The sequence below is a fragment of the Ambystoma mexicanum genome, chromosome 1p, assembly GCF_040938575.1.
Source record: "Ambystoma mexicanum isolate Mex_15411 chromosome 1p, UKY_AmexF1_1, whole genome shotgun sequence".
Classification (NCBI taxonomy): Eukaryota; Metazoa; Chordata; class Amphibia; order Caudata; family Ambystomatidae; genus Ambystoma; species Ambystoma mexicanum.
The window spans coordinates 740128809-740156168 of record NC_090921.1 but is presented as its reverse complement, the minus strand read 5'-3'; the positions used below and the strand labels follow the sequence as shown (position 1 = coordinate 740156168).

Below are 27360 nucleotides of genomic sequence, written 5' to 3'. Positions count from 1 at the left end.
AAAATGTGTCATATGGGGCCACTTTGAACATTATTTCCAGGGCCTCTTTTGGTCCCCAGTAATTATTTCCAGGGCCTCTTTTAGTCCCCAGTCCACCCTGCCTCCACGGACACGTCGCACCTTCCCTCGGGCTCACACTGGCCCTCATTAGCTCGCTCCTTTGAGCTCCTCCTCCTCTGCTTGAGCTTACCGCCGCAGGTGCTGGTGCGCAGAACATTAAGCGAGTGAGGACGGAGACCGAGTACTTTTCCGAGCTTGCAGAACCCGCCTCAGCACATTATGGGTAAGATGTTGACTATTTCTCGTGTATTTCTTTTATTCTTCGCCCCTTAATACTCGGTTCTATGCAGTTTCACGTCAAATATCAGTGGGGATAAGATTGCATTTTTGGGGGGATTTCTGAAAAGCGTTTAATGCTGGTTGCGCTTTCCGGGCGCTTGCTGCAGCCAGTTAGCAATTCTCATTCGTAAGAATCGTACGAATGAGCATTGCTAACTAGTAAGACAGTCTCATTTTGGACTGTCCGAGCAGTAGAAGAGGAAAGGCGGAAGCGCACGTAGAAGCAGACACGTTTTATCGTAGAGGAGGCGGCTCTTCTGTCGTAACGCTGAGAGCATTTCTGCAGGTGCTCTTCCTTGAAATGGCGGTAATCTGGCGGTGACACTCAAATTGCTGTGTGGTACACTCCCTCGTACCTGAAAACAAGCACAAGTGTGCTTTTTTGAAGTGTACAACACTGGGATCTGCCTCCGTGAAATACAAACAAAAGGGTTGATTTGTATGGACAAGCTGGTACTTAGTGATGAAGAATGTATTTATTTATTTATTTATTTATGTATACACTTATTAAGCGGACATAACCCCAGGGCATGAGGCCTTGTTACACCGAGGTACTTTTACATTATGCAGAAGAGGGAAGGAAGACGAGAATAGCAAATAGCTGGGCTTCACAGGACATTCCCCAGGTATTTTTCAAGTATTTTCTTTTATTACTGGTCTGGGGGCAGCCACAAGTGTGAAATGGAGAGTGCTACTGGCCCCTTTCCCTGACAAGCCACTCCTCACTGGGAAGGGGCAATTAGCACCCCAAAGTCAGTGTGTACTGCACAGTAAATGTCTGCACCCCATAAACCTGATTTCTCCAGCTAGTCTGCGCCGTATCTAATTTATTGACAAGAAAACAGTGTGGTAATAATGTATGCACACTTGCACATTTTAGTCACAAGATGCTTGTGTGAAACAATTCTGTGATGTAAAGACGTGTAGGACAATATACAGAAGTCGGGTTGTCTTGTGCAGGTAAGAAATGTGCAAGCATCATGGGTTTGTCATGTTTTACAGACCCTATGACCCACCCACTCATCGAGAACGTGGATGCTCTGAACATGTCCCAATAGATATCACACCCCACGCACGTAGCAAGACACACCCTCAATGCTGTATTCAGCTCCACAGACTTGATCTCCACCTTGCCTCCCTGTCCTCTAATCTGGACTGACCACTCTGCCATTTTCTTCTCCTGCCTGACCTCCATCCCCTCCTCGTCTCCCTAGCCCCTTCTCTCCCCCTCTACCTCTGTCATGCCTCCCTGGAATAAGGTCATTATAAACCCCAACCTTCAATGCTCCCCCCAGACCTCACACTCCATGAAGAACCTCCCTTTATTGAACTTTGCAACCATTGACTCTCCAATGCCTTCATCCCACTCACGCCGATGAGACGCCCATCCCCCATAACCCCAAATGGTACACACCAACCCTCAAAGCCCTCAAAACCTACAAGCATCGCCTGGAGCATGCTTGGAAGGCAAACCCCCCTCAAAACAGAGCCATTTATGCCAGACAGGCCAGGGTTTATAGGATTGGAATTAGGAAAGCCAAAGGATCCTTCTATAGAAACTGAATTTCCAACTCCCGTAACCCTAGCAGGGAACTCCACAGGATGATCGCAGATTTCAAGATGCCCAGCTGATTCACCCCCGCCCCCCCGTCCCCATTCCCAAACACTATGCAATGCCCTGTCAGTTCACTTTTACAACATCGCTATCACAAGATACCTCTCCATCACCACTATACTATCTTCCTCCTTTCCCCTTTCTTCCCTTCCTCATCCTGTCCCAGCCCCCCTGCCCACTTGACCAATCCTCTCCTCCTTCCCTCCCATCTCTCAGCATTAATTCCTGAAACTACTATCCCATAGCCGCCCCTCTGGCTCCACTGGAGATCCCTGTCCTCCCTCACTCCTAAAGAACATCTGATCCCCAACCTGTGCAGGCAGCATTGAGCGATCTATCATTAAGCATTCTCTTACTTTGGGCCTCTTTTCTGAGGCCTTCAAAACCTCCCCTGTAAAATCCCTTCATAAACTATCCCTCAAACCCTCCTCCTTCCTTCTAACTACCGGCCTATCTCCAACACCCGATTCATTGACAAACTCTTGGAATGCACAGCATACACGCAGCTCTGCCTCTACACAGAATCCAACTGCCTCCTCGACTCTGCCCAATCCGGATTCAGACCCTACCGGGGAAAATAATCCTCCCTCGTCTCCATTTGGGATGACCTAAAAAGAACAGCAGACTCTGGAGGCTGTCTGCACTTATTGTACTGGATCGCTCTGTTGCCTTCGACACTATCAACCAGACAATCCTCACGGAGAGACTGCACTCTCTAGGCATCAGGGATGCCGCTCTAAGAGGGATCTCCTCATTCCTCACCAACCACTCTCAAATCATTCTCCTCCCACCTTTCTCCTCCCTCCCTTGCACTGTTCCCAGAGGGGTCACACAGGGAGCTTCGCTCTCCTCCCTCCTTCTCTCCCCTCCTCTTCAACCTCTACCTTAGTCCCCTCCCTTCACTCATCCGCTCTCATAAGCTAACCTGCTACAACTATGTGTGTGACACAGAGATCATTTTCAAAATTCCCATCGCCAGCCTCCCCCTGTCCTGACATTGCTGACTGTCTCTCTGAATTAGACTGCTGGATGATCGCCAACTACCTCCTCCTCAACCCTGGTAACCCTGAAATCATAATCTGCTGTAAGACATCCTTCCTTCCCCAACCCACTCCCTGGCCTCCCTCCCAAGGAGCACCGCCCACAGCATCCATCTCTGTAAAAAACCTGCAATGCACCTTGGACTCGGACGTATCACTCTCCCACCACATTAATTCAGTGTCCAGAACCTGTCACTTCGGATCTACGTGATCCAACCGCGGCTGATTTTCCCACGGCTGAAAAGTTTGCATGTGAAATGTACGAATCACAAAAGGTTTGTACATTTCCCATGCGAACACACGTTCAAAACCCCTACATACCGACACACCCATGACATACCCCCCCACCCACACCCCCAACATAAACAAACCCTACTTACCTTTTCTTCAGGCTGTGTCCCTGCGACAACTGTTCCCTTTCACTTCCGTGATCGGGAACCGGCGCCGCAGGGTACTTTTCTTTTTTTAAATTTAATTTTTGTCGGGAGCTGAAGGGCTTTCCCCCGCAACGCCCCGCTCACTATACTGTAAAGTATAGTGAGCGGGGCATTGCGGGGGGACACCCCTGCAGCACCTGTTTATTTTCTGGTGTGCTGCGGAGTTGTCCCCCCGCAACACCCCGCTCACTATACCACACAGTATAGTGAGCGGGGTGTTGCCGGGGACTCCCCGGCAGTCTTTTTTTTTATACTTACCTACAATACTACCACCAAAGGTTTGAACTTTCGGTGTTTGAACCTTTGGTGGTAGCATCTTTTGTACTTTTTGTACGGTCAGACCTTTTTTTTCGGTCCGATCGTACAATTCCGATGTCACTTCCACCTACGCATCCTCAGGTGAAAACTCTCTTACCGCTCCTTCCCTCACAGAGCCTCAGCAGTCCTCACTACTGTCTTCTCCCACTTAGACTACGACATCTCCCTCTATCTGGGTGCTCCTGCCTATTAGTTCTGAAAAGATCAGTGAATCCAAAACTCTGCAGCTAGACTCCTCCATGCCCTCTGACTCAGAGAACACATCATACCAGCTCTTAGAGCAGTACACTAGCTTCCACAAGACTGGCCCAGAATTCCTCCAAGACAAGCTAACATGCCACCAACCAATCAGAAACCTTAGATCTGGCTCTGCACTCCTCCTTGTGATCCCCTTTTCAATTCCACTGGAGTTGGAGGATCCTCCTCCATCCAAGCTCCCACCTTCTGGAATTCCCTCGGAGCGAATCCCTCCCACTGAACATCTGCCGCAGCGAGGACTACCTGTACTTCGGGAAGGCCCTCAAAATCTGCTTATTCCCTGCAGCAACCTGACGAGCCTCCCTCCTTCCCACTTTCCTTACGACACTTAGGCATGGTCACAGGCAGTGTCTCCTCAGTTTACTCTGCAGAGCATGGTAAAGTACAATTCTAGGAGCGTACTGGATGACTCAGAACTCGCAGCCACACCAAAAGCAAAACGCTGAGTATAACATCAAGGCACGTAGGTAAGCACAACTTCGGTGGACACCAATAGCAGGCGCGGCTACCCGCTCGCATGCTTTCGCCACCTTCCACCAGACTAATACTTGAGGCATTTAGAAGAGCTATGAGAGATGCCAATATATTTCATTTAGAAGAACTGTGAAGAGTAGCCAATCAGGCCCGGCCCTAGGATTTGTGAGGCCCCGGGCTGCAAAAGATTTGTGGGCACCACTAATTTGCATAAATAGTGGCATCAGTGATATCACAGAATGAGTTTTTAGTACGCAAAGGTATCATTGGAAGTTAAATTAGAAACATTTTGCCATGCGTAAGGTAGTAGACAAATACACTGTCACGTCCAGTATATTAATTATAAATATTAATATTTACCTATGTGGCAAAATCGGGAGAGAGGATTTATTTTGAAGTAGCAGACAGCTGAATACATTGTACAGACTTTTGGTCAAGTGGAGAAGCCCGGATTTGCGACCAGTCTGCAATTCAGGAACTTGAGCACATGTTATGTTATGTTCTGTTATGTTATTGAATTTGTATAGCACAGCCAGGTACCCGAAGGCTTAAGGGCGCTGAGACATAGACAACCATCAATGTACAATACACAACATCAATAAGAAAACAGGATATCAGGAAAGTCCCAGGAAGGGCAGATCGTATGCGACAGGGTCACAGATTATGAGAAAAGGACAGTTCTCAACTCTTTCTTAAAGACTTCAGTCGATGTAGTGGCTCTTATCGCAGGAGTGAGAGAATTCCAGGAAAAGAAAGGCAGCATCCCTGGACTTCTTCGTTTTAAGAAGTATTAAGATGTAATTTCTACCAATTATATCTCTTCCCAGATGTAATTGGTAGAAATACTGTTTACAAAAGGTATTTTGGTTTGAAAACACTATCTGTGGAAGGCATTGAAAACATATGGTGATTGTGTTTTGCCAAATGAAACTGCTGTTTTTACAGAAGTTTCACAATTGTTTTAATTTTTATTGTGTGTATATATGGGCAACACTAGCGCCTAGATAACTATGGGCTTAGTGCGCTTTACAAATGTAAAAATAAAGAAATGAAAAATAAATGTTGGCCAAATTAGCAATATGTTTTTATTTCAGAAGCTACAGATGAGGATTATTTTGTCTGTAAACAAAAAAGCAAATAATAACTATGTTTATCAAGTGTTGCTAACTACAGAATGAGAAGGGAGCCTCAATAATGTACCCCCCGAGCCTTGATTGGAGGGGGTGAGCAGGTCAAAGATGTTTGCCAGCAGGGGCGTTGCTAGGGGGGGGCTAAGGGGGCTATAGCCCTGATCTTTTGGTTGTAGCCCCAGATAGAATCTCAGGAGCTACAGCCAAAAGACTAGCTAGACCCGAGTCCTGACAGTTCCGACATCAGCTTAGCCCTGGGTCTTTTCCAGACCTAGCAACTCCCCTGTTTGCCAGTGTAGAATAGCTGGGGATCCTATAGCAGAAAGTTGCAAAGGCAGCTGAGCAGTTAAGGCGACTGCTGCTAGGATGTTGTACGTTTAGACCTTCCTGTTTATCATATGTCTTCCTTCCTTTTTTCTGCGGCAACATGTGCTGTAAAACGTGGTGTTTTGACATGGGGATGAGTATGCTCCGTCCCTTCACTCAGTGTGGGAATGTATGCTCCCAATGCGAAAATCAAAAGCTGGCACCCAAGAATATACACACGGTGAGTGAACATATCTTAAAGTGAAAGATACACTTTTAGTTTATTTGACCTTTCCCCTTAGAAGAAAGTGCATTAGACAAAACGAGCATTGTCGTTTTGTGCTGGTCAAGTGGCACAGCGAGTAGAGCGCTTGCTTTGACATCCATGCAGAGCTTGCTAACGCAGGTTCGAATCCCGGCAGGGCCAAACTCAGCCTTTCATCCTTCCGAGGTCGATAAATGAGCACCACACACCGTGGGTAATAATAAGCAGTGCTCAGATACCTGAGGGTTCGTAGCGCTATATAAATGCCAAATTATTATTATTATTATTGGCCTTTCAAAAAAAGTAATGAACAGAAAAATAACCTGAGAGAGGACATGTTCCAATAAATACGCTGGGAAAGTATAAAAGGTGCTCACCTTTTAAACCCAGCAGTATGTAGTGAAATATTCCCTGTATAACAAAATCCCAATACAAGCATGTGCTTTGATGATAATTGTGTGTCTGCACTGGAAACATGACAAACTGGGTGAAATCCTGGTAGCCAAATGCTTGAGCAAGTTTGCCGACCTCAAAAACACCCAATGGGGTTGCGTCCACTCTCTGAAAAATGTTATGCTGTCCACCCACATGTATCCTTTACTTATGCCCTGAATAGCAGCACATGGCCACAATCAGGGAAAAATAACTGTACCAGTCGCCAGGATTGCAACCTCTCTTGTCACATCTTGGGCAAATATTCATGACTCACTTGCCTCTCATAATTTCCGCTCCTCAACCCCATGTCTGACTTTCAACAATGCACTGCTTTATGAAGATGACTTGAAAAGTACACATACCATAGTAAGGTACCCACTCAAATATATAAATCCTGACAGAAATATGTTAAGCAAAAAGTGTACAATTGTGACATTATTCCCCCATCTTGGCTGGGAGACTACAAAAAACAGAATGAAATTCAGCAAAGGCAAAAAATTGCCCTTTTATTTTCAAGACGTATAACAACATGTAATGTGTGTAAAGGTTGCCAATTGTGTGTAAGTGTTTGACAAATGCAGAGTTCATATATGATGTGATGAAAAAATCACATTCTACCAAAAATAAACACTTTTTGGTGGGTTAACATCTGAAAATAATGCAGCTAATTTCAAACTGTTTTGTGGGGCATTTTGCAATTGACATGGAAGAGAGCATAGATCTAGGCAGCTCACTGGTGCTTTGTGTGTGCTTGCAGAATGAAAATACCTTTTTGCATTTCTTAACAAAGAAACGTTAGATAAGTCCACTAACCAGCTGAGAAGCTATGAGAATGGTCAGAATCTAGGTAGTAACTGGAGTTAGCCAATGTATTTAAACCTGTGGCAATCCATACTTATGGAACTTGAGTCGCAGGCACAGCCACACTCCTGCACGCACTCACCTCTGAAGCACAACATCCTGCCATCCGAATGCAGCTACAACCTACGACAAAATTCGATCCAGCTGGACACATTCCGAGTCTCCTGCATTACAATGCACCGATGACCTACAAAGAAAGCTCAGTGCAGCGGGACACATAGCGAGTCTCTTGCACTTGCGCACTCTCCTGTCCACATCCCAGCGCCCAAACACATGCCTGCCCATCATGGGTAGCTTACTTGGGCACGCTCAGCCCACCCAACTCCCCCATCTTGGCTTAGTGCGTACTCGCATCTCATTCTTACTGACAATTTCCCCATACATTGGACTACCGTCCCCTGAGGGCATTCAGCCCCAAAAAGCGTGTTGAGGCTATATTAATGGAATAAAGGCGCCATATTAATGTCAAACTACTACTACTAAACACACATTTTACCAAACTGCCTGTATTTATTAAAAAGGGGGCTTCTGAAAGTTAGAATAGGGTTAAGACAAGTAAAGGTAGACATGAAGTCAATGCATAGCCTAGCATGGTAGTTAATGTCAAATTGTAAAAAGACAATCAAAAAGGGCATTTGGTTTTGTACATGTGTGCTATACATTGCACACGTGCAATAATCTATGATGCTGCATTAAATCCAGTAACGGAAAAAGCAGAAAAGTAAATGGCTTGCAATAACAGTCACTGAGCCTCATTATAAGCATGCCAGTCTGGAAACAACGGTGCCGGTAGTTCCGTAACGGTACCTTTTTCCGGACTGACATAGTCTGAGTTGAGATGCCGGTAACACCGGTACCGCAAGTGACCCACTGCATCTGGCAACACCATTGCCGGTATCTGTGGAGTGACACGGCAGCCGTGCCTGCCATACCACCATGGCGTTACTAAGTGCACATTACGAGCAGCATGGACATGCAATTACCCGCATTGACATGCCGGTATCAACGTGAAATTGATGCCAGAAACACTGGCATTGCGGACCAGGCGTTAAGTAGATTCATGTGTTTAGAAACATGCCACAGGTGGAAAAAATCAGCACAGGTGCTACAAATCAGCAGTGCTACAACACAAAAGGACCACTCACACGCCCCTTACAACACCACAATGCTAGCAGTAGCAGTACTGGAGCTGGAGGCCATGCCTGCAGGACTATTACTTGAAGAGGCAGGGAGGCAGATGATGCAGCGGATGCGCTTGAGGAGAAGGAGGGCCATCATCGCCCAGCAAAACCTCATTGTCCAGCCGGTTGCACCACGCCGACAGCCACCAATCCCTCGGTTAAGGGCCACACCATTAAACCTGAGCAAAAGTCAGATCCACACCATGTACCGGCTAGACAGGGACACCATCATTTTTATAGTGTACCTGATCCATGATGATCTGGTAAGCCTCATAAATGTACGCACAGCCACCCGCCCCCCCTTGCTCAAGGTAGTGTCTGTGCTACACTTCCTTGCCACAGGCACATACCAGCACACAGTTGGCGAGCTGAATGCGATATCGCAACCCTGTTTTCGACGTGTCCTGTTCCTGATGCACTACTGCGTCAAGGTCGAGACCACATCAGTCTACCCAGAACAGCAGACCAGGTCAATGTCACGAAAATAGCCTTCCATGCCCTTGCAGGCATGCCGAATGTCATTGGTGCCTTTTGACTGCACACATGTGGAGCTGGTGACCAAGCATGCTGTGGAGGCTGTGTGTCACAACAGAAAACATTATCATTCACTGAACTTGCAGATGGTGTGCGATGCCCGCCTCTTCATCACCCATTGCTCTGCCAGATTTTCCGGTTCCACCGATGACTCATGGTGCTGAGCAACTCCACGCTGCCTCAGTACATGGCAGGTCACAGTGGACAGTGTACCTTGCTGCTGGGTGAGTCTAACTACAAGACCATGTGCACAGTTGAATTGGGGGGGGGCATCAAACAACATAGTGTACCTGGCTGCTGGATGAGTCTAACTACAAGGCCATGTGCACAGTTAAATTGGGGAGGGGGGCATGAACCACCTGTACCACAATGCACCACAACAGAATCAGAACAAGAAGCAATAACACAGTCAAGCAAACACACAACATCTGATGCACAGACAGAGAACACTTCTGCACCCACCCACATAACAGTGTTGTCAACATACCAATTGTCCATGTCTCCACCCTGTTTGAACCACACAATCACACATGCATCTCATTTCAAATCTAAAAGTACGCTAGTGCATCGGCATCTTTTTAACTTTTACTTCATAACACAATAATGATAGATCCAGCATTTCAATTTCTGTCTTTTGTACTAAAAAAGGTCAGAGGTCATGTTTTCTGTGAATGGCCCAAGTGAATGCCACTGCAGACCACCCACCCCACACGCATTTTGACATAGTGCATTTCAGGTACCTGATAAAGGACATATGGTTGTGGAACTACATTTTGCATGTGCATGTCTGTCCACGCAAATGAACACTATAGAGCCAGTGCCAACATGACATGGACAGAAGAATGACATCGTACACTTTGTGTTGCCCTTGTGCAGGTGATGCTGGTTACCCCCTGATGCCATGGTTGATGACACCCATGAGGCAACCACACAACATCCATGAGCGGGCATACAATCCTGCACATGTACGTAGTCGGGGCAAAATTGAACAGACATTTGGCCTGTTGAAGGCGAGGTTCTGCTGTCTGAGCAGGTCAGGGCGAGCACTGATGTACAGCCCGGAAAAGGTGGGAAAGATAGTGCTTGCCTGTGCCAAGTTGCACAACATGTGCATCAGGCGCAATGTCCCCCTGCCCCACCAACATGGACATGCACCCACTAGAGGCTGAGGATGACTGTGATGATGATCAGGCAATTGGCCAGCGCCGTGAAGGCATGGATAGACGTGTTTCACGTGATGAACTTATACAGCACTACTTCTGATCACCTGTCACACACGCGGCACAGGACACCTTGCACACTGGGCACTGCACGTAAATAAATACATTCACACTGAATAATTCATGAATGCCCAGTCATTTCTTCTGTTTGCCACACCAATTATATTTTGTGATTTGAAACTATGTACAATTGTGAAATGACTACACTACTAATACTGTGCAACCCAACTAACCCTCCCCACAGCCCCTCCCCAACTATCCCTCCCCGCAACCCCTCCCCAACTATCCCTCCCCACACCCCTCCCTGAACTGTCTATAGCCAACTCCTATCCTGTATAACTATGTACATTTGCAAAATTCTCTGACAGGGCACCTATGGGCCCATGGCCTATTTGCGGCCCCTTTTATGCTCCAGTGTGCGGCTATGTGCAGAGTGAGACAGCTGCGTGGAGCGCCGCCTTGTGCTGCTCTGCACTGAACTCCCTGGTGTGGTGCTAGTTGAGGAAGCCAGTGGTGGTGACAAGGGCCTTCGGTCCAGGAAGACCTGGAGCAACATGGCTATAGTTGCTGCAGTTGAGGACATGACGCTGTTGCCCTTCCTCACCCTGCGTGACATTTGTACTATGACATGTGTGCATCGCCCAAGTGCCCATGCATTCCATCTTGAACTGCCCTGCACACTCTCCCGCATGAGCTGTGACTCGTTAAGGTGCTTTTTGTACCCCAGGGGGACTACAACAGAGTATTAAGGCCCTAGATGAATATTTAACGAAAAACGGGCTTAAGATGAATGCTGTGAAAACAACTATTATGATCCTGGGAGAGAAGAACGCTGAAGTGGTTCTTTAAGCAAAGCCCGTAAACAGAGGTTGATCAAGTGACCTACTTGGGCGTGTTCATCTAAAACAGTAATATTTATCTGTCACGCCAAAAGGGTCTACGAGCTAAACTGACCACTTTGAACACCCAAGGGAGATTGCTACACAGAAAGTTTAGGAAGTTTTCCTTGGAGTCCATTATGATCTTCTTCAGGGGAAAAGTCACACCTGTTCTTACCTATGGAGCCGAGGGTGTCCCATTAACCTCTTGGAATCTATGGTTTACCCTGCAATGAGTCTTTTGGCAGAAGACTCTTAATCTTCCCAATTCGATCCCAACGGCAGTGATTCGGTTTGAACTGGATTTGATATCATTAAACGCAAAGGTGACCTGGAAGACTCTTTCCTGGAAGGACACCACAAAACCTTACCAAATATTGGAAAGAGTATTGAGTTCCAAAAAAACGACTTTCCTATTGGAATTGATATTGATAATGATATTTTATTTCTATCGCGATCGTAAACAAGTGTTTCAGAGCGTGGCAAGTGACGGGAGCAGGGGAGAACAAAACAGCGATTTTACTTGGCCCAGTGACATTAAGAACGCTCAAGTGCATGGGAGAGGGGGAGGGGGAAAGTGCATGGAAAGAGGGAGAAGTGGAAAGCGCGAATCAGAGGAGAAGCAGATAAATAACAGTAAATAAATAGTAAAGGCAACAAACAGTGGTAGTGCAGCCAGCAATTTGCAAGTGCTAGGTTTAAGGCAGCAGACAGGGTAAGTCTGATAAGTGCAGGAAGAAAAAGGGGGGGGCTGTATGGGTACAGATACAGACCCCAGTGCAAGGGGTGTCCCGGAGGCAGGGTGAGCAGGTACCTGGGCCCAGAGGACAGAGGGTGGCCAGGTGCACGGTGCCAAGAGAGAAAAGTTCAGCATGGGGAGAGGGGGAGCGAAGGCAGAAGAAAAGAGGACGGTCTTGAGGTGCTTCCGGAACCAGAGATGGTTCTCCTCAAGTTTTAGAGTGGCAGGGAGGCTGTTCCAGAGGGAGGCCCCAGCCAAAGACAGAGATCTACCCCCAGCTCGTTTCTTTGAAAAACGACTGACCCTGAGGGAATTGGAGGTAGAGGAGCGAAGAGCTCGAGGGGGGAGCTATTTGCGGAGGGATAGCTGAAGGAATTTTGGACCCACGCCCCAGAAAGCCTTGTGGACAATTCAGAGGGTTTTGAATTTAATCCTTGCATCCATTGGGAGCCAATGGAGAGATTTCAGAGCTGGAGAGATATGATCCCAGGGCTTGAGGCCAAGGACAAGTCTCGCAGTCCTGTTCTGGATTAGTTGCAGAGGGCGGAGAGGAGAGGCAGGTAGATTTATAAAGAGGCTGTTACAATAGTCCAAGCTAGAGAGAACCAGAGCTTGGAATACCATGAGCTTCTGGGGGAAGGAGAGGAAAGGCAGAGTACCTCTGAGGAGGTGCCGTAGGAAATTTGATTTTTTAGAGACCTCAGAGATGTGGGCGGAGAAGGAAAGGGTGGAGTCAAAGATGACCCTGAGGTTCTTAGCCTCGCAGGTGGGGTAGGAGGAGGGCCATCGGAGGCTGGCCAGAGAGTGAGGGGAAAGGATGGTGAAGGTGTGCCGATGAGGAGGATCTCCGTCTTGCTGGCATTCAGACAAAGATCATTGGCGGCACACCAATCTTGAATGGCAGTTAGGCAATCAGAGATGAGAGAGGGAGAGGAGGTGGCAGAGGGCAGCCTGAAAATGAGTTGAGTGCCGTCAGTGTAGCACTGGACATTTGAGCAGAAAGTGGCAATGCAGTGGGCCACAGTTGCCAGGTATTGGTTGAAAAGCCAGGGCGAGAGGTTAGACCCCTGGGGAACACCATAGGTAGAGCGGAAGATAGATGAAAGGAAGGACCCAAGTTAGACCTGGGAGGGTCGATCTGAGAGGAAAGAGGTCAGCCAGGCCAGAGCCTGATCAGTGATACCCAGGTTGTCACAGAGACGGTTGAGGAATGGGAAAACAGCTGTCTTGCCCTGCTAACCCATTTGGAAGTCCGGCTGGAAGATCTGTTTTCCAACCCAGCCAGGGTAAAATGGAAATTATGGCAGGATGATTGGGTAAAGACTATCAAGGAAAAAAATCTATACAGACTGTCAATTGCGATGAAAACAGAACACAAGACGTAGGTGTTGGATTCCTCAAGGAATTTCAGACGTCTGACGATTCTGTCACCTAGAGGGGACACAAGAAACTCTTAAAAATCTCACTCTGTTTTGTACGGGCTTGACAGAGAAGAGAACTTTATACCTTGGCCCTCTACTGATAGGAAGACAATCAAAGGTGGCGGAAGATCATTGGTGCTGGAGGGATGCGGCTGGGGTAGCACTTTCACATCTGCCTGTAGAGGCTGTGGAGACCTGTGTCGATGTGGTGGTGGTCCTTCCGCGGCGAGGCCTGGTGCACAACGATGTACTAGGCTGGCCATCCTCATTGCCAGATGATTTGCCTGAGGGAGTCAGAAAGGCAGGGCATCAGTGATGCGTGTGAATTGATGAGACAGATATGAATGTGTGGACTTTTTGATGACAGTGCTGTGCCAGGGACATGGTGGGGGACATGGCATGGTGCACACATGCTTGTGTCATGGATACTGTGAGGGTGGATGTGTGATATCCCTGCATGGTGTGTGCAGTGCCAAAGATACTTCTGTGGTGTACTTGTATTTTCTGGGTAGGGTGTTAGGGGTGTGGCCCACAAGCCGTATGATGTTGTGTTGTGGCGGGCTGTGCCATGGATGTGTTACACCTATAATGCTCTCCGAGCTGCTCTCAGTATCCCCAGGAGAGAGCATATCTCCCAGGCCAGACAAGATGCCCACTGGCTCCCTATCAAAGAGCGCATACTGTTCAAGGCGCTCACAATCACACACAGATGTATCTCCCAATCAGCGCCCCAATACCTAGCTGATCGGATACACCCTTCACAATCACTCAGACCCAAGCGAGAACTCTACTCTGACTAACTCGCGGTCCCTGTCTTTAACAGAGCCAAAGCCGGCGGTACTAGCTTTGAAGTATTGGCACCAAAATCCTGGAACCTACTACCCCCAAAGTCAGGAAGGAAACATCACTCCTAGCCTTTAGAAAGTCTCTAAAAACCATATTATTCAAATAACTGTTTGTTCCACTGTAACCAAGGAACTGTCTATCGCCTAATATGTATGACCCTCTTATCGCCTAATACGTTATGACCCTGAACGGGAACTGTACACTGCTTTTTGCCTGCACCCAAGTGAATATGATGTAACAGCGCCACGATGCCCTAGGGCAGTTGCGCGCCTTATAAATGGAAATAAATAAAAAATAAAAAATAAATAAACACCTGTGCCTGTGGCACTTACTGTGTCTGTGATAATTTCTGCATCTTGGGTCCTGCTGGATGGGACGAGGGGGTCACATGTTTCCTTGGTGTGTGATGCTGGTCATTTGTTGGTGGTGTAGGTTCTTGGCACTGACGTGACTTTGGACCTGTGCTAGCACGGCAGAAACAACACAAGTTATTCTGGTGTAGGGGGATGTGTGTCTGAGTTCCAGCAGGAGCATGTTGTGAGGGCGATACAGGGTGCCTGTGATATGTTCACTGTGTGAATGGGGTATGAGTGAGGTTTGGGGGCAAGATGCATGTTGATGTGTACGACCAGGTTGCTGGGGGGTGCTCTGCAGGGCTGTACTGGTGTTGTGCACAACGTACTTGATGTGTTGGGAAACTACTCTAGTGTATGCAGGGTGGACAGGGAGGTTGATGTGACATTGGGGTTATGGGTATTCACTAGCCTCCTCGGATGTCACGCCTTTGGCCTCCACAGCACCAACTCCCTCGATTGATTCAAGGTGCAGCACACTGCTGCAGGTCTACTCCCAGGGGTGCAGGTGGATGGGGGATGCAGTACCGCCTCCTGTGGCCATGCCCTGGGTGCGCTGGGCTGACAGGAGGTTGCACACCCTCATGCGCAGGTCATCCCACATTTTATGGCAGTCACGCACAGTCCAGGGTGTTGAGCCAACTACAGTGACCTTCTGTGCCACCTCCTCCCAGATGGTCTTTTTTCTTATCTGCCTTCGTAGGTCTGTGCTGAAGAGTTGGTCAGCATGTTCCACAATTGTATTTGCAAGCATGTTGAGTTCTGCCCCGCTAAAGCGTGGGTTGCGCCTCCGGGTTGCAGGTACCCTTGATGTCATCTCTCTTTCTCAGGATCAGTGCTCTGGATGTGTGTATCCCCCCTGTGCTCAGAGGATTGCAATGGATTGTGTTTTATAAATGGCCGCCCGTCAATTTCCTGTTTCCGGCGAACACTGTATTTCCGGTCACGGTAATAACGGCACCGTTGTTAACAGTGGCAGTGGTATCGGGAGCGTGGTGCCAGAATCAGACTCACTGGTACCGAGGGTGGCGGTGTTGGGATTTTGGGGGGAGATCGCTGGAAATACTGGCATGCCAGTGCCACAGTTTCCGGCATGCCGGAAGGCATGTGCCTGCCAACGCAGAATCAACCGTTGTTTCTGGCAGCAGTGCTTCACGTACATGGTAGCACCGGCATCCCAGTAATTAAGATAATTTTACCGCCAGACCCGTAATGAGGCCTACTGACTCTTAATAAGGTACCTTCAAGCTGTGCCTCTCCCTCTGCACCCCCCAAACCTGTGCTACACCTGCTGCATCGCAAGTTGATGCAGTTCAGTGGTTTCCCTTAAAGTGCCCAAGGCGTGCTTTCAAAGAGTCTTTGGGTGCACACAGGGCCAGCAGAAGGTCTATGCGGACCTTGGTTCAAACAGGGAATGGGAAAAATGGATTCAGTGCAACAAAGCTGAAGGACTTCGGTTGGGAGGCAGCTGTGGTGCGTTATAACGCAGAATAGGTTTCTAAATGCACATTACAATGGGTGATTTCCCTGATTTTATGTTGGAGCCTTTATACTGTGCTAAATTGCCACTGTGGTGGTCTCAGGATTGTCTGAAGGTTGGCGTATTGTCTTCCCATTAGGGTTTTCATAGGCGTTGTGTGGAAGAAATAGATGGCGGGGTGCATAAGAAGAGCCCACCTTGAACTTCATTAAGCTCCAAGCATATTCTCTGCCTTACACCAACCAAAGGGCTGAAAGCAGGGGAAACATGTCTCTGAGGATTACATGTCTTTGGTGAATTCTGTTTTCGTACAGCTTTTGCACGTTTGAATTGCCTTTTATTTGGCTAACACTGATGTCTCTTAGATAATACGTGCATGCTATCAGCACCCTCCTTCCCCCACCCCCAGCCGCCTTGGGGCTTTGTTCTTTGACCTGTTCACAGCATAACAGAGCTAGCCAGCAGAGAGGGGGTATGGAGGAGGTTGGGAGTGGAAGGGTCGATGGCGGGGTGGATGGGCGCAGGGGTGTGGGGGTAGCAGGGAAGCTGAAACCCTGAATTACTAATTGAGGAATTCCGTTTCATTTTGTCTGGGCCACAGGGGGCTCCCAAGGTGTGAGGGCCCATTTCAATTGCGAAAGATGAAAGGACCTAACTCTGGGACTTCTATCCCAAAGGTGTGTCCAGTCAAACCTTTCCTCATTTTTACAAGTTATAAATGAAATTACTTATTTCACCCTGTCCCTTTGCACCTCCTTTCCAATATGGTGGCTGTCTCTCCAGTGGGGAAAAGTGCAAATGTGCTTGTCTGCCCCCAGGATCAATTCTTTCCAAGTGCTTGAAGCTAACACTTTGGTGAGCTCTTTCCCCTGGGGCCTCTGGGACATTTTCTTAACAGCTAGGAGAGATTTAGAGGTCGATGGGCCAGACAAAGCAGTGAGTGATCCATTAGGGACGGGGGCTATTATCCCTGAAGACATGTACATAGTTTGCCTATTAAATGAAAGGGGTGCCTAATGCTGCATGAAATATTAACAACAGTTTTAAAATAAACATGTATTAGGCTCGCAATGCTTTGCCGTTCCAAGTGTTAATATCACCGCAAAAATATCGCCATACAAAAATATTGACATATTTTTGTAGCAATATTGAGCCATGGACACCCCCGCAATCCCCATCATGTTTTTAATGGAGCGGGGCACATCCCGCAACCCCCGGTCCCAATAATCCCTTAAATTAACTCCACTAATATCGCCTATGGCCTTTCCCCCACAACCATACATATGGCAATATTATTGGTGGGGATAATATTACCTGATACCTACTTTGCATGATGATACTGCAATCTTTCATTCTGAATGTGGAAAATAAATCTAAAACCAATCTTCCCCAACAATTTTTTTCTCCAGGGGAGAATGGGGGTTCATGTTTACATTATAATTTATCTATTGTTGGGTTCATTTGTTATTTGTGTAGTTTTCAAGGGAACCCATGAAACAAAGTATAATTTATGAAATCTCATGAAACCCAAATAGGGCTATATGAACTAAAGCTTGTAAACTATGTGGTCAAATGCTTAAATCACAGACTGCAGCCAAACCGCAGATTCACTGGGGTGTGTAATCCTAGGCCAATCCATAGTGCACGTTTTCTGTGGCAACGCGTGAGAAAGCAGCCCAGTCCTGTTCTTTCCTTTGCATTCTGGCACTCGTAGTTTTTTCCCCCATTTGAAATATAGATAAACTTCAGGTCACAGAAAAAATGGGACTGGATGGGATAGAAGAAAGATCATCAATAGTAGAAACATCCACATAGAAAATGGGAAACTAGAACGAGATAGAGTAATGATCTGATCCAGCAGAGCAGGAGATTACAGCAAGACAGAGGAGAGGAATAGGATGCAGAGACCGGGAGGCAGAGCGACAGATCGCAACAGGTGGCATAGAAGACTTAATATTGGGAGGTAGAGCTGACAGAGTAGCAATGGCAAGGAGAGACAGTAGAACGTGATGAAGGAGCAGTGAAACAGAAGTGTGGCAGGCAGCAACAGTGGGAGCCAGCGGCAGAGAAGTAATGCTGGTAGAGGTTGGTACTTACATCTTCTCTACTATACCGATGTCTGCCTCAGTTTCTGATCTTTCTCGCTGCTGCTCGGACCATTTAAAATCTCTGAGTCTGGCTACTACAGATGTTGAGTATTTGACAGCGGTAAAGAGCGAGAGACAAGATGTTAAACCGTAACCATATATTGTCTCCTTATTATGAATATTGGCCTAAGCCCATTCGCGTTACGCAGAAAACCGCGTTTGCAAAGTTCCGATTTTGGGTTAACTTCACCGCCATTTTAACACTCATTCGCCATTTTGATTTCGACTCATGTTCCATGTTCTAAAATGGTGGTTCTAAAATGGTGGACTGTGTTTTTGACTTGCAATTGAGCCGAACGACCTTTGAGTTTCGTTAATGTTTAGGTTGACCGAGAGCAGACTGTTTAACTTATGCAAAGAAACCTTGCACTTCATACGAACTGTCATTGTCTGCGCTTGCAAGCCTCATCCTTGTATAAACACTGAAACAATGAAGAGTAAACTCTGGTTGTATGCTTTGGCTGAGCTGCATTGTAGCGACTCTTGGAATAAGGCTAACCGTGGATTCGAGAACCTAAAGCCTCATTGTATCTTCATGGACATGTAAACGTGTTTAATCCTTTGTATAATATTGTAACATCTGTCATGTGAACTAGGCACAAACTCTAGCCCATGAATTATTAACTTGGAGAGAGGCTGGACAATATTGCTAAAATGGTATAAATATGTCTGTGTTTAGATGTCCAGCACTCTCACTCCTCACTGTGTCTGCTGGTACACACTGCAAGGTGTTGATAGCCAGATAGCTATCTGTTTTGCTTTGTAAACTGTACAGTAATAAAAGATGCGTGTATCTTTTCAGCCCGTGATTGGTGTATTTCTTTTGTAGTACTAAACCTCGATATTTCTTTGGTCTTTCAAGGAGATATAGTGGTGGAAATGGAGAGTAAAGAATCAAAAATGTCACCCATGTTATGGGCAGAGGAGGAAATAGACAAAGTGCAAGGAGGAAAGGAGATTGAAAGAGGAGAGTGGAGGAGGAATAGTGTTACTGGGAAGGTTCATAGGGTTAAGGTGGTGGTAGTGAGCGGGCATCCAGGTTTGTATTGTGAGGAGACAGGCAGAAATAAAGGTGTGTATACAATCAGTAAAGGAGGAGAAGTACAGAACGATTTGAGATCATCAAGATATAAGTGATCGGAGAACCCAAAAGAAGAAATGACAGACGCAAGAGGAGAATTATCGAGAGAAGAGAGGAGAGGACCAAGGACTGAGTCTTGTGAATCCCATGAGAGAGAGAAAAATTCAAGAAGGACGAGCAGCCCAGGAGACTGAGAAGGTGCAGCCCGAAAAGGTAAGATTGAAACAAGTTAAGAACAGAATCGCATAAACCAAGATCACCAAGAGTTTAAAGAACGATAGAATGGTCCACTGGGTCAAAAGCAGCCGACAGGTTTCGTATAACAAGAACAAAGAAAGTTTGGAGTAACATGCAGAAACGGGTGACTTAGTGAAATATATACACATTTGCTTCTATATTTTTCGAAAACAGTTTTAACTTTATGCATGCATTGGGAGGATGTCAGATACTCTTTACTCCCTTGTGAAGGAGAAAACACATTTTCAGTCTCTTGAATTTGGATTTACTCTCTAACTCAAAAATAGGGAGGAAAATACTCCCACCTCCAAGTCCTATCTGGATCACTGGTTACACGTGTTACTACCCAAGTTAATGGTACTTCGTTCCTGATGGCTAAAAGGCTGAGTCTGCCCTGCTGGAATCAAATCTGTGACTGCAGGTTGGCACACAGCTGTCCGAGGAGAGCAGTTAAATAGCCAAAACACATGGATCCAAATTTATCCTTGGTTTGTAAGAATCTGACTGCACAAATCCTGCTTTCCACTCTATAAGGACACTTGTTGAAGCAAAGGATCATATTTGAAGTTTCTGCCCGACAAACTCGCAGAGCATACTGATCTCAGGCCCCCAAATATAGAATCTGAAACCCACCTTGGAGGGAAACATCCTTCTGGTTTCATTTAAGCACAAATGTTTGGCGGGCAAAGCCATGGCTGTAGTTGGACTAGTTTCATGGGAAGGACTTTGCCCAACACTGTGTGAGTGGATCAAGAGTGAGTGACTCGGGCACCCTTGCAACTGCACCTGCTCCTTAAGTGAGAACAAATGTGTTTACGCTGCCCATGACTTACCTGTTCTCATTTTGAGGAGGCTTTCAAATGTGATGCACTTAACTTATTTTAGTTTTGGATGGTTGTGTGGCTTTTAGTAATTCTACCTGTGTCACACAGCCCTTTACCACCAATGACATCACCGGAAGTGATGTCATTTGACCCACGCCCACAAGTTACATAATGGGAAGTGATGGCACACAACCGTCAGATGCGTCTAACATCTGTGTTTCCAGGTGCTCTCATTTCAGCCAGATACAAGAACCGAGGCACAGAGGTGAGATTTATCCACGATCACACATTTGGGGAGAGTCATTTTCCAGATTCGACGTGGAGCCTAGATGTAAAACATACATAATGCAGTACTTGTAACAGGGTACCACAATCTCTAACGCAGGCTACAGCTAGTGTATGAAATATTTATAGATCAATGGACACAGAAGTACTCGACTCGTTATCTGTGGCATTGATGTGTTAAACAAGCCAAAAAAGCACTGACCTTGGGAGGTGTGCGCTGACGGTTTACCCAGGAGACAAAGGCTGCATGAGCAAGGCCTGAAAATTAAATCATTGACCAGGATTTTGTATCAACAAATGAGTCAGCTACCACTACGATAGAAGAAACCTGTTGTGCAGGTGTAAGCTGAGGCCATCTGTCTGCGTGTGCATTTATCTTTAAGTTATGTGACAAGCAACCACATGTTGTCCCCCACAACCCAGTGCCGAACATAACACCTTAATGTCCTAGGCTTTGTTACATGACTCTTTTTCAATCCTTTTTTAACATGGTGAGGTGTGGGGAAGGGGCAGCTGCACTTCCTTCAAGAGTGGGGCTCAATGCATCTACGATTTTCAGACCTCTATGTGCAAGGTGCGTTATTCAATGATGCTCCCCAGGATCGGCCCATGAATAAAGCTTCCACAAAGACCTTTTCAAGAAGGAGTTTGAGTGGGGAGGCGTGGGTCACTCCATGGCTCTCTCCCTTCTGAGACTCCATGTTCAATGCTTATTTTCCTAAACGGTGTTGCACCAAAGCAGGGTCCTTGTTGAGTTTGCGGCCCCTCTCAACCATTCACTTCACACTTGAATGCATTGAAGGTGAGCAGAGCCCAATTAGTGGTGTAGCACAAAATCTGGGTGGCCCCCTGCAAGCCAAGCTGAGCCCCCCGCCAAGAAGAATAGATTTCAAAATACCATCTATTCACACATTTTATGGAAAATGGTCACTCAGTTGCTCAAAGGCAATTTGTAATATCAGAGGTTGGTTGGTGTTTTGCCAATCAAGGGGACAACATATCTAAACGTCTAGCACAAAGAGCGATTTTGGACTGATGAATTCTCTTTTCCACAAGGACAAAAGTGTTGATTGGGGCCTTGAATGTACTATTTAAATTCAATAGATTTTCACAATGATTTGCTTGAATGCTCAACAGCGTTTTACATTTTACAGTAAGAGCCAACCAAGGGTTTCAATGATTTGGGTGGCACTTATAAACATGTTACATATCTGAGTGCATGTTGTAATGTGAAGTTCAACCAATAAACCAAAACAAAGACACAGGGAATTTTTACGGCAATGGACTTTGATCCCAATTGGAAACTCTGGACATTCACTGACAACAGAACCCCATTGCCTCTATGTTGTCTCTTCAAACCCTGGACACCGTGCTAGCAGTTCATATAAAAAATAAATAAAGAACTGTTACATAATATTAATACAACACACCAAATATGCCTATTATTGGCTCACTCAAGCCAATATTGTGCACTACTCATAAATCACGTTGGATAGCGGATAAAGTACCTATTGTAATAATGGTTATTCTACCTTCTCATATATATAGAGAGACATGTGGGCAAATCCTTTTACGCAAAAAAAGTTCTGACTTAACTTAATATCTTTGTATAGAACACTGTTGACAAATATAATGTTACTTTGAACCCAACATGTTTCGTTCTTCAATAGTTCTTACACAATCCACAAGAACTTCTTCAGGGGACCAACAGTTACGAATATTAGTACATTCAATCTTCGGATTTGCAGAAATCACAACCTCTATTTAAACGCTTGTGTCCAGTTTCGTAAAGTATTGTTTACTAAACATTCAACGGTTAGGTGTGGGTGTCTCCTGTGTTGACACAAATCTTTTAGCCTTAAGGCGCCATATCGCAACGAGTGCAGTGTTGTTATAACGTCTGGCAGCTCACATTCCACGTGCTCCATCACCGGAAATCACATAGATATTCTACAAACACTGCACCGATAAAGTAATTGCTCAGTAATGATTGCAATCTCGCATCAGGACACTTCCCGTCATGAGGTTCCACTCTCCTGACGTGAAGTTCATTCACTGGTGTCGGTAATACAATTGTCAGAATTGTTAGTGATATTAAATTAATCTTTTTCCTTTGCATCATTCATAGGTACCGACATCTTGTTAGATTTAAAACTGGCCTCTTAAGAGAGCAGCTTGAATAACATTTTGCATGATAGCACACATTCAAGGAATCTTTTGGGCTTCAGCTTGATTTCAAATATGGCACCTGCAAGGGGACACTGAATACTGCACGGACATAGCCACAATGAGTAAGCAGAGTGGCTTGACCCAAGAGTGTTCACCTTTATAAGGAGAACACTCACAAACCCAGATTATTTGCTAGTTGTGGGTCAGTTGGCTAAAGATCATGCATTTTACTGTTTGGGTAAACAGATGATGTTTTTTGTTAACATGGGAATTGAATGTGTTTCTTTATACACGATTAATGTGCTATAGTTCATTATTTTTTTGCGGAGATGGCATGGTTACCTGAAATGATTTTAGATGGGTAGTGCATTTAACAGATATAGTAGCGTATTGTGATTCATGGCCGGCTAAGACTGTTGCTGCCCTAGCTTTTTGAATCCTTAGTATAATTCATTGGGATTGTTGGATTGATGCAGGTATGTGGAATGTATTCCCTATAATGGTAGAAGGACCACATGATTTTATTGAAATTCCTAAGCTACCCTTTTCTATTTTTGTGTCAGATGAATTGCTGGAAGTACCTGAATTGCTGGAAAATCTCAGTGTACGGTAGGGTTACGTGTTGGTTTGTTAGTTTACACAATCGATTATTTACCTCTTAAGAATTTCAGTGGATATGTGTTGGGTTTGGACCTAGGGACTGAACTACAAGGTCTATTGGAGATGCAATGGGAGTGGTTGTGTTTGGAACTGAACAGACGTTTCTCCTAAAAAAAGATTTTGGTTGTACTAATCTATTATTTACAATATTCTTGTATTGCCTACATTGTGTCAAGGTTAGTGGACAGATTTCTCTCAATAGAGTATTAGAAAAGTATGGTCAGATTACATAATAGTTTTTCTCATGTTTTTGTATATTCATGAGCATAGGTTCCTTATCTCCTGAAGAAGGGTTTCTTTCCCAAAACAAGTTGAGAAATATTGCTGGGTACTAAACGTGGATGAACTGCGTACTCTATATATTCTTTTCATGGAGTAGCTTGATTGAGCATGCATTGTTTGTTTCTGTCTCTTTCCACATAATATTGAGAGGAGAATTGTTTTTTAAAGTTGCTAATTTGATGCTGTATATTATCTGCTTTACATTGTTTTCATTTTAAACTGCAACATTTCTTCAGAATATTGATGTTAGTATTTACAACTATTAAACATCATTTGTTTTAATTTTTTCTATTAAATACTATAAAATGTTCATAATTTACTTTGGGAAAATTGCCAGGGATAGTGCTACACTGATCCTACAGAGTTTTCTGTGGGACGTTTCCTTTCGTATTGCGAGATTGAGGAAGATGCCAGGAAGAGAGAGGTGTCATGTCACGTGGGAGACCGGAGTCTGCTGCTCCCTTTTCCTCCTGGCGAGTCTACCCGCGCGTTCGCGTCTGGGGACTCGCCAGGGGAGGAGCGTTGGGTGTTGGGCCCGGCGGCCTACGGCGCATGCGCGGGAGACCTCTGTCGCGGTTCTGCACATGCGCCGTGGACTGGGCTCGCCTCCTTGGAAGGGCTTGCCTTCCAGGCCTCGTTATGGGTTTGCCGGTGCCCGGAGACGAAGTGGCTTGCGTTCCAAGCCTCTCGGGCGCCGGCGACCCATAAAAGAGGCCACGAATCGATGCAAGCCGCGTCTCAACGCGGTTTGCTTCGCTCCACTTCGTTTGTTCCTGTGCTCCTGTACTTACCTGGGTCCAGTCCTGGGCCAGCCTTCTACTAACCTGAGACTTGCCCTGGGCCTGTCTGCTTACCCCTACCAGGGTCCTGCCCTGGGCCTGCCTGTTTACCCTTACCTGGGTCCTGTCCTGGGCCAGCCAATTGCTTACCTGAGACCTGCCCTGGGCCTGCCTGCTTACCCCTACCTGGGTCCTGTCCTGGGCCAGCCAATTACTTACCAGGGACCTGCCTTGGGCCTGCCTGCTACTCTTACCTGGGTCCTGTCTTGGGCATGCCTGCTCACTCCTGCTATAATCCCGTCCTGGGCCTGCCAATCACTTACCTGGGTCCTGCCTTGGTCCTGCCAAGCAACTCTTCCGGGTCAACCCTAGGTCCGCCTACTCGGCTCCTTTTAGGGCCAGTCTGCTAGTTATATCTGGTCTCCCTCATTCCTGTCTGGCCTGCTCCTGTCGGACCACCAGCATCTGCCAAGATCTCTTCTTTCTGCGGTATAGACCTGTCTTGCCGCGTCGGACATTTTGACTACTACTGCAGTTCTTGAGCCTTCGGAGTATTGTCATCGGACTTCGTCTTGCCAGCAATCTTCACCAAGACTTTGGCCTCACCTGTCTGTGCTTGCACAGTCCCACTGTCACAGTTATCAGAAGAGTGCCTTCGTGACATTGGGAGTCGGTCCATCCTCCACCCATTTCAAATCGTGGGTGGTGGAGAGGCTGGTTCTTCGTGCCACTTGTTCATCTTTTCACGAGCTCCAGACTGGCGACCTCTGCGAGATCGACCTCCAAGACATCAGGTACGCGGCCCTCTCGGGCTTCCCAACTTGACAAGAGGTGAGAGATGGAAGCAATCAGGCTGGGTGGCGGGGCTTGGGGGATCCTGTTAGTCAATTTTAAAATTTGGAAAGCTTGTAGATCCCCGCTCCCCAATCTCACCTTGCTCCGTTAATTTGGGGATGTTGTGGAGCTTTGGAGGCAGGGCAGCTCCCAGAACATTTGCACTACATTGTCCTCAAACTGACCACAATCCTATAATGCAGGTAATGTGTGCTCTTGGTTCTGTTTTCTGCCCATAAAAATTGCCGGTTGGAAAAAAAAGGAAAAAATAAAATTCAAATAGCCCCTTCACGCCCTTTAAGTGTTTTGTATGTGTGTGGCGGTTGAATTAATTTTATATACAGACAATCCTGCTAGCTGCTTCTGTATATAGGCACAGCTAACTTTTTTTTTACCACAGGAGGACGGGAATCCAGTCTGGGCAACACAGGTGTGATACCTGTGGCTAGTTTCACTGGCTCTTGTGGAGAACCACCTGTATTGTTTACCTGTACACTTTAATTCCTCCGCAGCATGGGTGGAAGCTGCTGGCATGTAGCATGGCACATGCATATCAAATGTTGGTTTATGCCATCACAAGGTGCCCTTATTTCTATGAAGTATCCTAGGGGTGCGGGTTGTCATATGACCCAAAGGTAGAATTGTCTTTTTGAGAGGTGGTTAAACACTCCAAAGACCAAGCCTACGGCGCTGACCAAGTCAAGTAAACCAAAAATAATCAATATTTGGTATATGATATGATATTTTATTTATATCGCGCCCATACACAAGTGTTTCAGAGCACAACGAGGCAAGGGAGGTGTACATGGGAGGACAAAACAACGATCTCACTAGGCCCATTGACATTGAGAACACGCAAGTGCAGGGGAGAGGGAAGGGGGAAAGTGCAAGGGGACGGGAAGAGTGGAAAGTGCTGAACAAGTGATCAAAAACAACAACAGTGCGGCCAGCAGGTGGCAAGTGCAAGAATTCAGCGCAGACAACGGGTGTCTGATAAATACATTTAAGGGGACTGTATGGTTGCAGATACCGACCCAAGTGCAGGGGTTGCCAGGAGGCAGGGCTGGTATGCAACTGGGTGGGCAGGGAAGTCGACCCGAAATTTAGAGGGTAGCCAGGAGCCCAGTGCAAAAACAGGCAGATCAGCAAGGGAGAGGAAGAGAGAAGGCAGAAGCAAGGAGGAATGTCCTTAGGTGCCTCCAGAACCGAAGATGGTTCTCCTCAAGTTTTAGAGAGGCAGGAAGGCTGTTCCAGACGGAGGCTCCAGCCAAAGAAAGAGATCTGCCATCAACTAGTTGGAAGTGGAGTAGCGAAGAACTTGAGTAGGAAGGTACTTCCGAAGGGAGAGTTGACAGTATTGCTGATCCAGGGCCCAGAAGGCCTTGTGGACAATGCAGAGGGATCTTGAACCTAATCCTTGCCGCCACTGGGAGCCAACGAAGAGCTTTTAGGGCTGGAGAGATACGATCCCTGGGCTTGAGGCCAAGGACAATTCCTGCAGTCCTGTTCTGGATGAGTTGCAGAGGGTAGAGTGTAGTAGCAGGCAGATTTAGAAAGAGGCTGTTGCAATCATCCAGCCTAGAGAGAACCAAAGCTCTAGAGACAGTGAGCTTCTGGGGGAAGGAGAGGAAAGGAAGAATACCCCTGAGGAGGTGCAGTTGGTAGCATGACTTTTTAAAGACGTCAGAGATGTGTGGGGAAAAGGAAAGCGTGGAGCCGAAGATGACCCTGAGGTTCTTAGCCTCACAGGTGGGAGTAGGAAGAGGGCCAAAGGAGGTTGGCCAGAGGGTGATAGGAAAGGAGGGTGCAGGAGTGCCGATGAGCATGATCTCAGTCTTATTGGCATTAAGGCAGAGGTCATTGGTTGCACACCACTCCTGGATTGCAGACAGTCAGAGATGAGAGAGGGAGAAGAGGTGGCAGAAGGGAGTC

At 46.5% G+C, this 27360-nt stretch overlaps 1 protein-coding gene across 1 annotated transcript in view; it reads left to right on the top strand.

The window, feature by feature from the left end:
* Positions 1 to 208: 208 nt before the first annotated feature.
* LOC138580049 (methanethiol oxidase-like) overlaps positions 209 to 27360 on the top strand; it is a 293543-nt gene continuing 266391 nt past the window's right edge. The window contains exon 1 of the mRNA XM_069650285.1: positions 209 to 283. Coding sequence (XP_069506386.1) covers positions 280 to 283 — 4 coding nt within the window. The 5' untranslated portion in view covers positions 209 to 279. The remainder of the gene's footprint in view (positions 284 to 27360) is intronic.